General features: G+C 36.8%; 1 protein-coding gene across 1 annotated transcript in view; it reads left to right on the top strand.

Moving 5' to 3' along the window:
• Window positions 1–14,492, top strand: part of LOC137408163 (gamma-tubulin complex component 2-like) — a 51,006-nt gene that overhangs the window by 11,992 nt on the left and 24,522 nt on the right. Inside the window, exons 4-11 of the mRNA XM_068094562.1 lie at window positions 38–175; window positions 5,984–6,052; window positions 8,571–8,771; window positions 9,046–9,199; window positions 9,353–9,465; window positions 11,370–11,513; window positions 13,390–13,592; window positions 14,361–14,458. Coding sequence (XP_067950663.1) covers window positions 38–175; window positions 5,984–6,052; window positions 8,571–8,771; window positions 9,046–9,199; window positions 9,353–9,465; window positions 11,370–11,513; window positions 13,390–13,592; window positions 14,361–14,458 — 1,120 coding nt within the window. The remainder of the gene's footprint in view (window positions 1–37; window positions 176–5,983; window positions 6,053–8,570; window positions 8,772–9,045; window positions 9,200–9,352; window positions 9,466–11,369; window positions 11,514–13,389; window positions 13,593–14,360; window positions 14,459–14,492) is intronic.

Below are 14,492 nucleotides of genomic sequence, written 5' to 3'. Positions count from 1 at the left end.
CTTGTTGTCTGTTTCCGTACTAAACTGTTTTTTGTAGGATGAAAAAGTACACTCTGCCCTGAAGACGCATGCCTTGAAGAAAGCTGAACAAGCCGGAGTTAGCCTTAGTTCTCATAATTCTGTAAGAACAAAAGCGGGAGCGCTGAAAGAGATGTCAAGTTTTGACTTAGACCAGGTGAGTTTAAATGCGCTCAATTGCCGCTCGCTTGTTCAAGGGAGTATTTCTTTATAGGTTTATGAATTTGATCAGGTTTTCTACTGGTGGGTTTTAGTTTTACCATCTGCAGTCTCTCAAAGTACTTTGCAAAGGAGATGGAGCTGATCTTCTATGTTTCATGTCTCGTATCTTCTATGTGTACAGCGTGCACTGCACTTTGTGTACAAGTCATTTTGGTATTTATACCACAAAGAGTTTTCAGTATAATAAACTCAGCATTAATCTCAGTATTTGATAAGGCTGGGCGGTTTTGGGCACCAACAGTACACCGAGACCGCACCTGTTTAAACCGATATCGTACCGCATACTGACATTGAGAGAACAACTCCCAAAAACATACGGTTCGGTTTACACACCAACAAATACCGCAAAATGAGACAAAACCGCATGAATTTTTGGGAGTTGTGTTCCACATACCATTGCTACGCAGCACTCGCCAACGCAGAAGGCAACTCCAGCTCTACTTTGCTGGAGTACAGGGTCCCGTGTGCTAAGCAAACCCTTGCACAAGGGATGGCATTTGGATTGCACAATCCACCTGTTGGTTCATTCCACCCAACTCTAAACTTTAAAGTTGGATATTGTGTATTCTTTATTTTAGACGAGCGTGTAGAAAGCGAGCATAGAATACAGAGTCACAGACACGCATAAAATCATGTACCATGTTTGTTGAGAATAAACCCAGCTCTTCAGCAATGAATGACAATTTATTTTATTTATATATGTAATTACAAATACCGTATATAAAACAACATTCAACTTGACAGCGTTGACTGCAATCCTACATCCATCTACAAGTAAATTGCGTGCTTATTAATAACTAACATGGAAGAAGTAAGCAGCGTGGTTTCTACATCTACCCTAGGACACTTATATTTCGCTAGTATTTAGTTTCGTGAGTAGCATACAGAGTAAAATTTTGCTGCAACTTAATTTCGCTGCTCTGATGAGTGCGAAAATATAGTTATGTGAAAATAAATGCAGTGGAACAAACATAATTAGATTCCTCAGGTTCGGTTCACCGGTAAGAAAAAAATTCTCAATTTGGGACTAGTTTGTAATTTTAAACCGCAGGTAGAATTGTGTTGACGAGACCGATAATGCAATTTGATCGCTTGCTGCCATTTGTTTTTTGGGCTATCAATAAAAAAAGTTATTTCATTCCGCGTTTTCGCTCGTTCGTTATGACAGTTTAATTTCGCTCTTGAAATTTTCGTGAGAGGATGACTCCGCAAAAACGCGAAAGTTATATGAGGCGAATACATAAGTGTCCTAGGGTAATGTAGTGTATCAAAGCATTGCCAAACATCGGATTTCGATGATGTCGGTGTTAAAACTTCCAAATCTGCATCTTCGGTAGATTTCAATGATGATGATGTCGGTGATAAAAACCCCAAATCAGCATCCTCGGTGTCTTCACCTACCAATGACAAAAATCAATTAGAGTACGAATTACAAACTAAACAGAAACATAAAATATAGAGCAGTCCGCGAACGTGAGGAGAGTGAACAGCGAAGAGTAAAATTTTGCAAGCAACAATGTCTATATTAGTAAAATTACTAATGACTAATGACAATTTTGTCATTCTAAAAGCTTTGAACAATGCCTATATCATAAAATTTTGTTCTTAAGAGCTTCAAAGAAATAACGCACATTATTAAAATGATAGATTTTATTTAAGTTCAGGCGGTTAGTTAAGTGCAGACTTGAAACAAAACTACTAATGATAAGGAATTAATTATTACAATTAAAAAGATAATGTAACTGACAAAGTGTATGGTTTGGAAATTATCATTGACAGTCATAACAAACATGAAAATTTTGAGTTCGATTCTCGAATAAATAATATTCTCATTAATTCTGCTGCCTAGCTAGTATTTTTTCTCCATTTAGATTTATAAAAAAACTAGTACGGACACTAAAACTGCAATAACTGGCAAGTCAAGGCTTTCCAGTTATTGCAGTTAATGTTCAAGGCTGTCCATCCGATTAGCATCAATCTTTATTGAATCAAAAATGATGATCTGCACCCATTCATACAATAGATTTAGACTTAGAGATTAGAATAAAAAATCAAATGCCTCCCAGCCATACCAACTAATGCACCAAGTCCAGACACAAACCTAAAGTGTGACCACTCACGGTCTAACATCGAGTATAAGAAACAATGAAAGCATTTGCCTTCTGCGATACTCTCGCCGTCCATTCTAGCATGACGACTCTTCTTTCCACTAAGGATGGCCCCCTGCGACGAAACACCATCTCCATCCACCAATCAATCTGCTCTATTTTGGCGCCACTTTTACCATGTGACAACGGTCGCTCGGTCTACCTGGGTGCGTACCGATACCGCATGAATGTTCACATAATTATTCGGTATCCTCAATGCGTGAACAACCGAACCGCACCGCGCGGTTCCATTGTGACGTTTTGACCGCTCGGTTTTAAAAGCAAGTACCGCGAAAAAACGGTAATACCGACAAGCCGCCCAGCTTTAGTATTTGATGACTCTATTCACCTCTTTATGTCTCATTTATGTTTCTAGCTGGTATTTATCATTACCCTCGCAGTTCGGTGCAGCTTGAGCGATCGTCATGTGTCTTAGCTATGAGCACAATTATCCCAAAATTCCCAAAATGCAGCAAAGCACTCAACTAGTGCAGGTGGCAGAGTGTTTGTAGAGTCGTAAGTTTGAGTCCAGTTGAAAGCAATCTTTTTTCCCAACCTGACAGCGTGAGATCAGACGGACGGACGCGGCTCTTATTATAGTAAAGACTAGCTGTACTACCCAACGCTGCCGGTAATAAAGCTAGTCTTTGGTTGGAAAACTGATTTGTATTTAACATATAACAACATTTGCCATTCTAATTTGAAAACTTCATATCATGAGGAAAATGATTCGTGCAGGTCAAATAAATTAAAAAAAATAAAACGATTATAAAAAGGTTCAGATGTAAATTAGCAAGTAGTAGCTAAACTAAGTTGATTTTGCTACGATTACAATAAAAGATGATTCGGTAATGATACATTTAATACGAACTGAGAAAACAAAATAAAAATCCTGTATGTTGAATTAATAATAACAATTCTCGCATAGAAGTGTGTGTATAAAAAGGTTACTGTTCCACTAGAAACTATCCATCAAAACTTTGAATACGTCGATACGGAGACAATATAATTGTCCGCGCAAGAAAAATTGGCCTTGACCCCAGGTATAGTAATTGAATCTTACGAAAAATATTTCTCAACGGGGCCATGGTAACGCGTGGCCGCATCGGTAAAATAATCAGTGTGCGCTATAGCTGGACGCGCCTACAGACGACTTATGACCAACTTTGAGAAATATATATATACATGTATATAGAGACTAGTGCACTGGCAGGCCAAGCGTAATAAGTATCATGTGTAATAAGGATATGCACAACTATCCTTAGATGTGATAAGGTTTGAGGCAAGCCTAGCTTACTTGTCATTATCAGACACGGGCGGACAATGAAAGCAACAGAATGGTGCGACTGGTTGTTATGGGAGCACAAGCTAGATGTCTGTACACATTGATTTGGATGGTCTGTCAATAATTGCTTTCAGTTGAATTGCCGTATATTTCGGCATATAAGACGAACGTTGAAGTCAAAAATCGCCCTTAAAATTGGCGGTCATCTTATACAATCATTATAAAAGCGAGACCTTGAATTCTACATGCAGATTTGTCAGTTTACAGAACAAAGTCCTTATCATCTTGGTTGGAAATAAAAGTGGTTGATTACTTACACCTTTATAAATTCTATGAATTTCCAAGTTTATTACAAAGTTGGTCATCTGTCCAGTTACAGCGATAAAGTTTTAGGAATGAAAAACCTGCTTCATACAGGATTTGAACTCACAAAGATTACAACTGCAAATTTGTGAACACACACACCTAACCACAAGGATAAGCCGTTTTTATCACTCTTAGCTAGTTTATCTACGGTATCTTTATCGCTGAATGGAGATGCACTTTTTACTATTAATCAATATTGCCTTTTGCGTGTTTTGCTTTTAAACATTTTTTAAAGTTTTCAAAATTCATCACCCACTTTTTTAATTTGTAATTTTGACATGTGACGTTTCAATTTCAAATGTCCTACTACCAGCTCCAATTTCCAGTTCTTCCCCGTGGTGATTGCTAAGAACTATTAAATTTATAACTTATACACCTAACCTGTTGTATTATGTCTAGTAGAAATTGCGTCTTTCTTCTCTCTCAGTTCGGTCAGACAAAGCATCCAACAAAAACAGTCTGATATCTCATTATTACGTCTGTCTCAGTATCAAGAGGTACCAGTATCGTCGTATTCAAAAGTTGGATGGATAGCTTCTGTTAAAACAGTAATCTGTTTATACGCACACTTCTATGTAATAAGTGTTATTATTAATTCAACATATTCATGATTTTTATTTTGTTTTCGCATTTGATAATAATTGTATCAGTACCAATTCATTTTTCAATTTAATCATTCTAGCAAAACAGACTATCTAGCCATTACTAATTATTTCACATTTAAACACTTTTACAGTTGTTTTACTTTTTTCGTAATTTATTTGACTTTGCACAAAACACTTTTTTAATGATATGAAATTTAAAAGTTAGAATGTTAAATGTTGTATAACGATTAACTTTCTGTCCAAAGACGTTTTTATTACACAGGCAACATTGGGCATTCCACTAGTTAGTCTATATATAAATCTCAGTGTTCATCTGTCCAGTTACAGCAACAAAGTTTTAGGAGCGAAAAATCCACTTTCCAGAGGATGTGATCTCGGAACCTTCAGTTCTGGAGGTGTGGAGTTTATCCATTAGACTACAGCATTCAACTGAGCAAAGCGATAAATAATGGTGAAGATATTCATTACATCGGTTGAAATACGCATAATGACATTGCGTCACCTGTAACAATTACCAGCTGGCTTCACTCGGTAAATGCCCTGCGTTGCACGGGGAAAAAGACCTTACAAATGGTTGCAGGTAATGCTTTGTAAAGGTAATGTAGTAGGTAATAGAATTTTTATACGCAGTTTTTTATTACCCGTGCTACGCAGGACATTCAGCTAGTTTCTCAATAAAAGTAGGTGTTACAGTACACACAGTTTAATCCTGGAATACGCATAATGACATTGCGTCACCTGTAACAATTACCAGCTGGCTTCACTCGGTAAATGCCCTGCGTTGCACGGGGAAAAAGACCTTACAAATGGTTGCAGGTAATGCTTTGTAAAGGTAATGTAGTAGGTAATAGAATTTTTATACGCAGTTTTTTATTACCCGTGCTACGCAGGACATTCAGCTAGTTTCTCAATAAAAGTAGGTGTTACAGTACACACAGTTTAATCCTGGAATACGGTTGCCCTAAAATACAGTTTTTTTTCAGATTGTGATGTGAAATACAATGTTGTTCTCGCCTCTGGTTACAGTATTGTTCTCGCCTTACAGTGCGCCCAAAAGTTCTAAGTTTGCCGAAATCCTCTCACAATGCTTGAGAGCGATCTAAGACGCTATTCGTTGTTCACGGCAAGCTAAGTGAAGTATCAGCGAAAGACTATCATTTTGTTTTTTTAAATATGAGCTCAGTTAATTTAGCAGTTGTCTTATACAACAAACCAACACAAATTTGCTCCAATTTTTCACCTCATCTCACAGTTGCCTTATATGCTGAAATATACGGTATTGCCATTTGAGTTTAAGCTGAAAGTCAATTATAAATTGTTATTCCAACTCAATTTTTTAGCTGAAGAAAAGTCTTCTACAGCAAAGTGGACGTCCATCTGCACTCGTTTCCTCTGAGGTCCTAAAACAGGTATGTTGTCTACACAGTTGGACGCGTCTGTGCATTAGCCTAAGCATCTTAATCAGATTATGTCTTACAATTCTATGTTCAGGCAGATTTTACTGACCTAAGGCTGTTTTAATCTCTAAATCTGGCTCCATAAATGATTGTACATCTCAGCATTATAACATGATGCTGCTGAGTGTACTAGCATCGCGCAATGACTACAGCCTATAATATTTGTATATAATATTACACCTACCCTAGGACACTTATGTATTCGCGTCATCTAACTTTCGCATTTTCGCGGTGTCATCCTCTCGCGAAAATTTAATGAGCGAATCTAAACTATCATAACGAACGAGCGAAAACACGAAGTTAAATAGTTTTGTTCATTGATATCCACAATAAAATCGTCATATTAGAAATGCAGGCACTTTTCGTCTGTGGTTGGGCTCAATGGGAAATTTCTGGTAAACTCATTATAGCTAATACACCGACTGAGCAGCATGGCAAAGCAAATTAAGATATCAGTTTAGTCACCGAATTTGTAACTGATGAGGATGAAAGTCTGGTAGGTGAAGTCATGAAATTGAAGAATAATTATTGTAGTGATGAATTTTATTACTAACCAAAAACAATATCAACCCTCATCAGGTCCAACCACATTATCTCTTTCACTGCCAACCATGTACAAGTTCGCTATCGGCCTAGTGCCAGCCATTTTACCGAAATTGCCGATATTGCTTCATGATATGTATACAGTATTTTTTCAAGTTCAATCTCTATCTAGAACATTTTTGTTACATATTTTATTTTGCCAACATTTTAACCAATATTGCTATGCAAAAACTCAATGTATCCCTACTTGTGCGCGATGATAAAGCTATGTGAAGCTACGATCGATCCGAAGCTAAAACGATCCTCCACAATGTTCCTTACTCTTACAAAACTATTACTTTCACCACTGTCAGAGACAGTGCTGCTACTTTAATTATCTGTATAATCTTGAAAATCTAAATCTTAATTGGCTATAAGGTCATCAACAACTAATTACCTGTTTTATGACTGGTAGTTAATGAACTTACAAAAAAATGTTCGTTTTTAGATTAGAAATTCTCAAACAAAAGTTTAAAATTGCTTCGTTGTTTTAGGCTGATTTTGTAGAGAAATCTTCGGACAACACAGTCAATTTCATAAAACTCTTAAAGACCGTGGTTCTGTGGTCAACGAATAATAAAATCAGGTTACCACGCAATTGCTGAGAAAGTCCAAAAATGCGTTTATGGCAGTGGCCCCTAGAAAACGCATAAATGCATTTATGGCAGCGAAAGGGTTATACAGTTTTGGTTGTAAAGTTGGTTATTACCTATCTGTTTTCTTCTTCTTGGGATTTGAGTGTGAAAGTCCTAGACGTCATTGATAGTCCAAGAAACAAATGGCAGCAAGTGATCAAATTGAATTATCGATCTCACCCACACATTTCAACCTGTGGTTTCCAAATACGAACTAGTCCCGAATTGAATTTTTTTTCTTATTAGCGAACTGGGCCTGAGAAATGTAATCAGTTTTTCCACTGCCTTTATTTTCACATCACTATATTTTTGCACTCATCAGAGCCGCGAAATTAAGTTTCAGCGAAATTTTACTCTGTGTGCTACTCACGAAACTAAATACTAGCGAAATAAAAGTGTCCTAGGGTAGCATGAAAGTGTTTTTATATGACATTATATCTAGGTACCAGTTTTTCTATAAGGTATTTATATCCAGATACCAGTTTTTTCTTTATGACACATCCAGGTATCAGTTTTTCTATATCCAAGTACCATTTTTTCTATATGACATCCAGATAACAGTGTTTCCATATAGCGTATTCAGATAACAGTGTTTCCATATAGCGTATTCAGATAACAGTGTTTCCATATAGCGTATCCAGATAACAGTGTTTCCATATAGCGTATTCAGATAACAGTGTTTCCATATAGCGTATTCAGATAAAAGTGTTTCCATATAGCGTATCCAGATAACAGTGTTTCCATATAGCGTATTCAGATAACAGTGTTTCTCTATTACGTTATATGTAAGTAACATTACATCGAAGTAACAGTAATTGAGTAGTACGTATCACATCGAGGTAACAGGAACCGGAAGTCGCAGGATGCCAGGCTGCGTTATGTCTGTGAAATATGCCATGAACGGTTACACAAACAGTCTCAGTAGTGCTTTCAATATATTACTTTAGTTTTGCTAATTATTATATCAAAAAGGATAGCAATGTACTTTGGAATACTGTTATCATTCATAAGCATTTTAGCATGTCAAGATGAGTAGATGTTATAATTTTGGAGTTCTCTGTTCAGATTTCACACAAAAAATGTACTAAGGGTAGGCTACTCCTAATTTCAACTAAATATCTTTGTTTACAAATCGTATACTAAAATGGCTTGTGAATGTATCCTATAGATAACTGTCATAGATAACAGTTAGATAACTAAATATCTTTGTTTACAAATCGTATACTAAAATGGCTTGTGAATGTATCCTATAGATAACTGGAAAACCTAAAAGAGAAGCAAATATTACTGTACCAGCAGAACCGGGTTGGCTCCATGAGCGGCCATGTCTGTGCAATGGTTTTGTCAAGGACAGTTCCCATGGTGCGAAGAAGCAGCGACCAGTTGCTGTCGGAAAGTTTCCTGAAGCGTATCAGGAACAAGTTGTCATCGAACAACTCCTCAGCTGTCTTGCAGTCAGTTTACTTGAATGTTCACTTGTCTTTTTATAATGGTTTTTTATTTCATCTCAATTCAATTTTGACTTTGTCTATTTGTATTTTTTCGTCAATGTTATTTTAATTATTTTATTGGGTCTCAGATGCATGACTTTTATGAACAGCGAGAACAGGAAGCAAATGTGATAAATCAACGTTGCAAAAGATTTCCCTCAGCTGGTCTTGAACCTATAAGCTTGTTGCTGTCAATCATTCTCTATTGCGTTACGTTTCTATTTCTTTGGGTTGTCAGGGATGCGATGGCGAAATAATACAGGCTAAGAGAGGTGAGGGTGGGAGAGTATCATTTACTCTTGATTCGTCCCTTCAGCCTTCCCAGCGGGACCACATACTAAGGATACTACCTATTTGTGCAGCCTTTGATGCTATTCAGACTTTTACTAGAGGTGATATCATTTCTGATTTCATATCTTTTTGTATATCATAGCCTGAGAACATCTATTAAATATATCTATGTTTAATGCTCCGCCAAGTCTAGTTAGTAACAGAAGCCTCCAGAAGGAGCAATTGAGTTACTCTGCTGAATCTATCTGTTGCAGAGAAGAGGTCCTTCTCCAATGGTCTCGTAAATCATGCTCTAGTAGAAGGCCTTGACAAGTTCATGAGAAAGTTCATGACCTTGCTATGCCAGCTGGAGACCAAGTTTCTTCAGGTGAGATGCAGTCTTGTCTCAGCTTTCTCTTTGGTTGGCGTGCTTTACCTTGTTTCCTCATTTCCTCTTTTCTTCCATTATTACACTTCCTTTCATTCTCTCATTCAACCTCTCAGCTGTCTCTTCTTTCCGTAATTTTTCATGTAATTTCGTGTTCACATTATGGTAAACACCATCATTGGTTAGGTATAGTTTTAATCGATGTACTTGTCGGGTAATCGTCGATTGATTTTTATGGTTAATTCATTTTTAACAACTGAGTCAGTACAGTAAAAACTCTACTCGCGGAATTAATTCATTCTGCAACCCATTTCATAAGCAAAAAATTTCAAAATGTTGGAAAGCATTTTCCTCTACAAATGCCCAAATCCGTTCTTAGCTCCAACCAAATTTGGACATAATATTTGCATAAACTCCAAATACTGATTAAAACCTGAAACAAATACATGCTAGATCTAGATTACTGCATTATAAAATGAAAAAGTACACAATGTTAGAAGAAAAAACAGCAAAATAACTAACAAAATTACTAATGGTAGTTTTATTTGTTTACCTTTGGTGTTTGCCGACTAGGCTTGGCATTCACTGCATTCTGCTAGCAGCCTAAACTCAGTGAGACGCATTGTATGCAACCTCGGAAAACAAACAGGCCAAGGGATGGCAGGAAGTTGCTGGGCATCAACCAGTGACAGAGCAGCACAGCCACTATCGAACCGAGCTGCCATTCGCTTAAACGGCTGGCAGTGTGTTTCGTATATTAGAATCATCTTTCATTATTCAGAACAATATTTTTATGGAAAGACGTTTCATAATTTTTAATTTCGTATGCGGAGTCCTTTCTAAGTAGAGTTTCAACGGTACTAATTGTTTATGATCTTAATTTTTATATGTTTTGATACCTCCGGTACATTTTATATTTGTTGGAGACTTTTTTTCAGTTTTATATTATCAAACCAGTTTTAAAAAAATTAGTTATTCACCATCCCCTAAGATTGTATATTACTGGTGACCCATACTAGTGACCCATTCTAGTGACCCGTACTAGTGACCCACACTAGTAATGTATATTACTAGTGACCCAGTCTGTATTGACTAGATCTCTGCGTTTGTTTTTATGGCATTATTAGAATGTTATGTTCTATTGTGAAGTGAGTAGGAGGATCTGTGACCTGAATATTTGCTATTTACTCAGTTAAACAAGGAAGGAAAGTTCACGTGAAAAAGCCTTCACTGTCTTGGTTTGATATTGCTGCTGTACATCTTGCCATCACCCTAGACTTCTCCGTTATATGAATTTGGAAGGTTTGGACCCTTGACAGAGAGTTTGATTTGATCTGAGCGTTATTTCTCTCGCCAATGTCGACTAAAGCAAATCGGGTGGCATAAAAAAGAATAATAAATAAAATAATAATTATAATATAAGAAGCTTAAAATGTATTAAATTTGTTGTTTGGCTGTTCTTTTTTCGTTGGCTATTTGATGTTCCAATAGTAAAACATCGAAGCATCTTTCCTACTGTTGTTGTATTTACTACATATTCCCTACTGTTGTTGTATGTACTACATATTCCCTACTGTTGTTGTATTTACTACATATTCCCTACTGTTGTTGTATGTACTACATATTCCCTACTGTTGTTGTATTTACTACATATTCCCTACTGTTGTTGTATGTACTACATATTCCCTACTGTTGTTGTATTTACTACATATTCCCTACTGTTGTTGTATGTACTACATATTCCCTACTGTTGTTGTATTTACTACATATTCCCTACTGTTGTTGTATGTACTACATATTCCCTACTGTTGTTGTATGTACTACATATTCCCTACTGTTGTTGTATTTACTACATATTCCCTACTGTTGTTGTATTTACTACATATTCCCTACTGTTGTTGCAGGGTGCGCTGTCCCTCTCTGAATTGTGGTTCTACCTCCAGCCCACCCTCTCCCATTTCTCTCTTCTCGACAGCATTTGCTCCTCAATAAATAAGGGCAACTGCTTTGGTGCTGGCACACTCACTCTCCTTCATAACAGGCTCAAGGTTAGTCTAATGTCAAGATCTTAGTTAATGGCGTGATTAGAGACTCGAGCGATTTGAGGTGGTTATTATTTCTGACCCGTATTTGGTGTATGTGTGGACGAATGTAGAAATAAATAGTAAATGACAAGTAATCATCAGTTCTAGTCGTCTGCCCAACTCTTACTGCACTCGACTCTCACACGGAGCTCCTCAGCCCAGGTATCAGATAAGAGGGACAAATTTGGTCATAGCAGCTGCAATCAAAATGCAGTTCCGTTCAAGTACTTGATGATCAGTTTATGATGATTTTAGTTAGATTAAAAAAATTATCAACTGTAAGAAACACTTGTCTATTGGAGCCGTTTATATAAATCTCCTGCAAGAGTGTAATACAGTTTTCAATCATATCATTTGTGTGATAGTGGGTGTTTTTGATGGTAAAATATAATTTTTTATGATTTATTAAAATACTTGAAAACCACAACATAAGTTTGAAGCAGTAATTTATATTCAGTAAAACAGAATGGTTGCATTACTTTGTGTGAACGGCAATTTCCGCAACCAATTTGCCGTTACAGAAGTTGGGCAATCTTCTTTGCTATTTTTCAAAATTTCTGCAGCCTGAAAAATTTGTGGAAATTTATTTTCATGGAAAGTATTACAACAGCAAACTCACATGGTAGTTCTCTGCGTTTTGACATAATTCAGGTTTCTATTTTTCTACATGTTTTCATGAGGCAAATATATATTTACTTTTTTGTATTTTAACTGTAATTTTTTTCTGAGATGCCAAATATTCTAAAGTATATACAGTACAATGCACACTACATAGTGTAATGTATATGTTATTTATATATATGTTAAATAAAAATGAATTTTCTGTGCAAAGACTTTTATTGCCCGGGCAACACCGAGCATTCACCTAGGGTACCTATATATAAGCATGTCAGTTAAACTGAACAATTGGTTAAACCGGACCACCTACCATTTCTTTTGGTCCATTTTATTGAGGCTCGATTGCCATGGTTGTGCTTGAAATCCCTGATCTAAATGCAGAAACATCTCAATCAAAGCTGCTGTCATTTAAGTTTAAAAAAATAATTTCCATGCACTACATTTCCCTCAATTCCTCTCAAAAAACAAAACTCCAAAATTACTTCAAGTTATCTCAAAACAGTTGGTTTTTGTTTTATCAATCATTCTTGAGGTTTTGAGACTTATAAATGTAATTATAGGTGACTGGCGGAACACCTGATTACATGTTTATCAACCTAATTTATGTCTTGTCATGTTGCTAGCGTGTCTAGCTTGCCTTCTTAGCCACTAATATCATTCATAGCAGGAAGTAATTTCTCTTGCCAAATTGATCATAGTTATAAGATACACACAGCTATAGACGTAGGTAAAGATTTTCCATCCATCATACACTGAGTAAGATGTGATTGTGTTGGAGCAGTGATTGATTGTTATTAGTTTATGTGATTTTGAGGATAACAAAAGTAGGTGAAAAGATTACATAGGAAATCAGGTTTTATGAAAAATCCTCGCAATAAATTATGCAGCTTTTATTGCAAACTAAATACCCTGGCAATCCTGTACGGCTTGAGAGATCATCAGGTGTAATAACTGTGTGCACAATTATTCTTAGATCTATAAAGTTGAACAAGTGACGCGAGTAGTTGTGCTTGGCCGGGAATTCAAATATCTTGGTTCGATTCCAGTGTCGTGCAATCTTTTTTTCTTCTGCTCTTACAGTTGCTTCGAGAGGACAGACACGGCTCTCATTACAGTAGTTATAGTAAATATTGTTCCAGATCATACCAATTAAAGTGTTCCATCTTAAACTACTCTTGTAAGTTTAAGGAGAGTTGTCGTACTGTACTGTTGTCTGTCACAGATGATATCAGGTGATGCCCAGGGGAATGCGCACTGTATTGAGCTGGGAGAGCGTGCCGCTGTACCCTACCTGCACATGTTGGAGTTGTGGCTTTATCGCGGTACCATCCAAGACCCATATGCTGAATTCATGGTATCCGAGGATTGCAGTGTTACTAAAGAGAGGCTCATTGAACAGTATAATGATACGTATTGGGAGAAGAGGTGCTGGAAATATAATTTTGGTTTGGATTTTTATTCCTTTTTCTGCTTTTGTGTTTACTAGTACTCTTACAGTTTTGTGTGCCATGAGAAATCACCAGGTGTAATAGCTATATATACAATTATTCTAAAATGCCAGTGGAAAATAGTTTGGCGATGAGAGTTGTTAGAGAGTTGGCTGCCATGCTGAAAGTTGCAAGTTCAAATCCTGCGCAATGCAATCCTTTTTCTCAACTTGTAATGGTGGCTTCGGACAGGCAATGATTCCGCATTGCAGCAAGATGGTCGAATGGCGCAGTTAGTAGCTTGTTTAACTGCCAAGCTGAATGCCGGAGTTCAAATCTTGGACAGTGTTATCCTTTTTCCCAACATCCAACTGTGGCAGCAGACAAGCAGACAGACAGGGCTCTTGTTATAGTAAACACAGTACCCTGGCAGTGTCGTCAGATGTCCTTACTATATGTAAAATTATTTTGGAACGCTAGCGGATGGTCTATTGGCGCAGTTTTCAGTGTCGGTCTACCATGCTGAAAGTCTTTTGCTCGAATTCTGTATTATGCAAGTATTTTTTCAATCTTCAACTGTGGATTCAAACAGATGATCGCGGTTCTTATGATAGTAAAAATTTCTAGTTTTTCATCTTGGCTAGCCATAATAGGATATCACGCGCTAATCGTATGTATTCATTCTGACAACTCGTTGTCTTCCAGTCTTATGTTTACTCCTCATATGTTATATCTATTTTTTACTTTGTATTTGAAATTGTTTCAGGTATACTCTGTGTCGAGAGAGGATACCTATATACCTGGAGATGTATTCAGAGCAGATATTAGCTACAGGGAAATACCTCAATGTTGTTAGGCTTTGTGGTATGTACTTAGCATTTGTCTAGTCGAATGGGTA

The sequence above is a fragment of the Watersipora subatra genome, chromosome 11 (assembly GCF_963576615.1).
Source record: "Watersipora subatra chromosome 11, tzWatSuba1.1, whole genome shotgun sequence".
Lineage (NCBI taxonomy): Eukaryota > Metazoa > Bryozoa > Gymnolaemata > Cheilostomatida > Watersiporidae > Watersipora > Watersipora subatra.
Note: the sequence above shows the minus strand (reverse complement) of the source record. Positions and strands in the feature narration are given on the sequence as shown.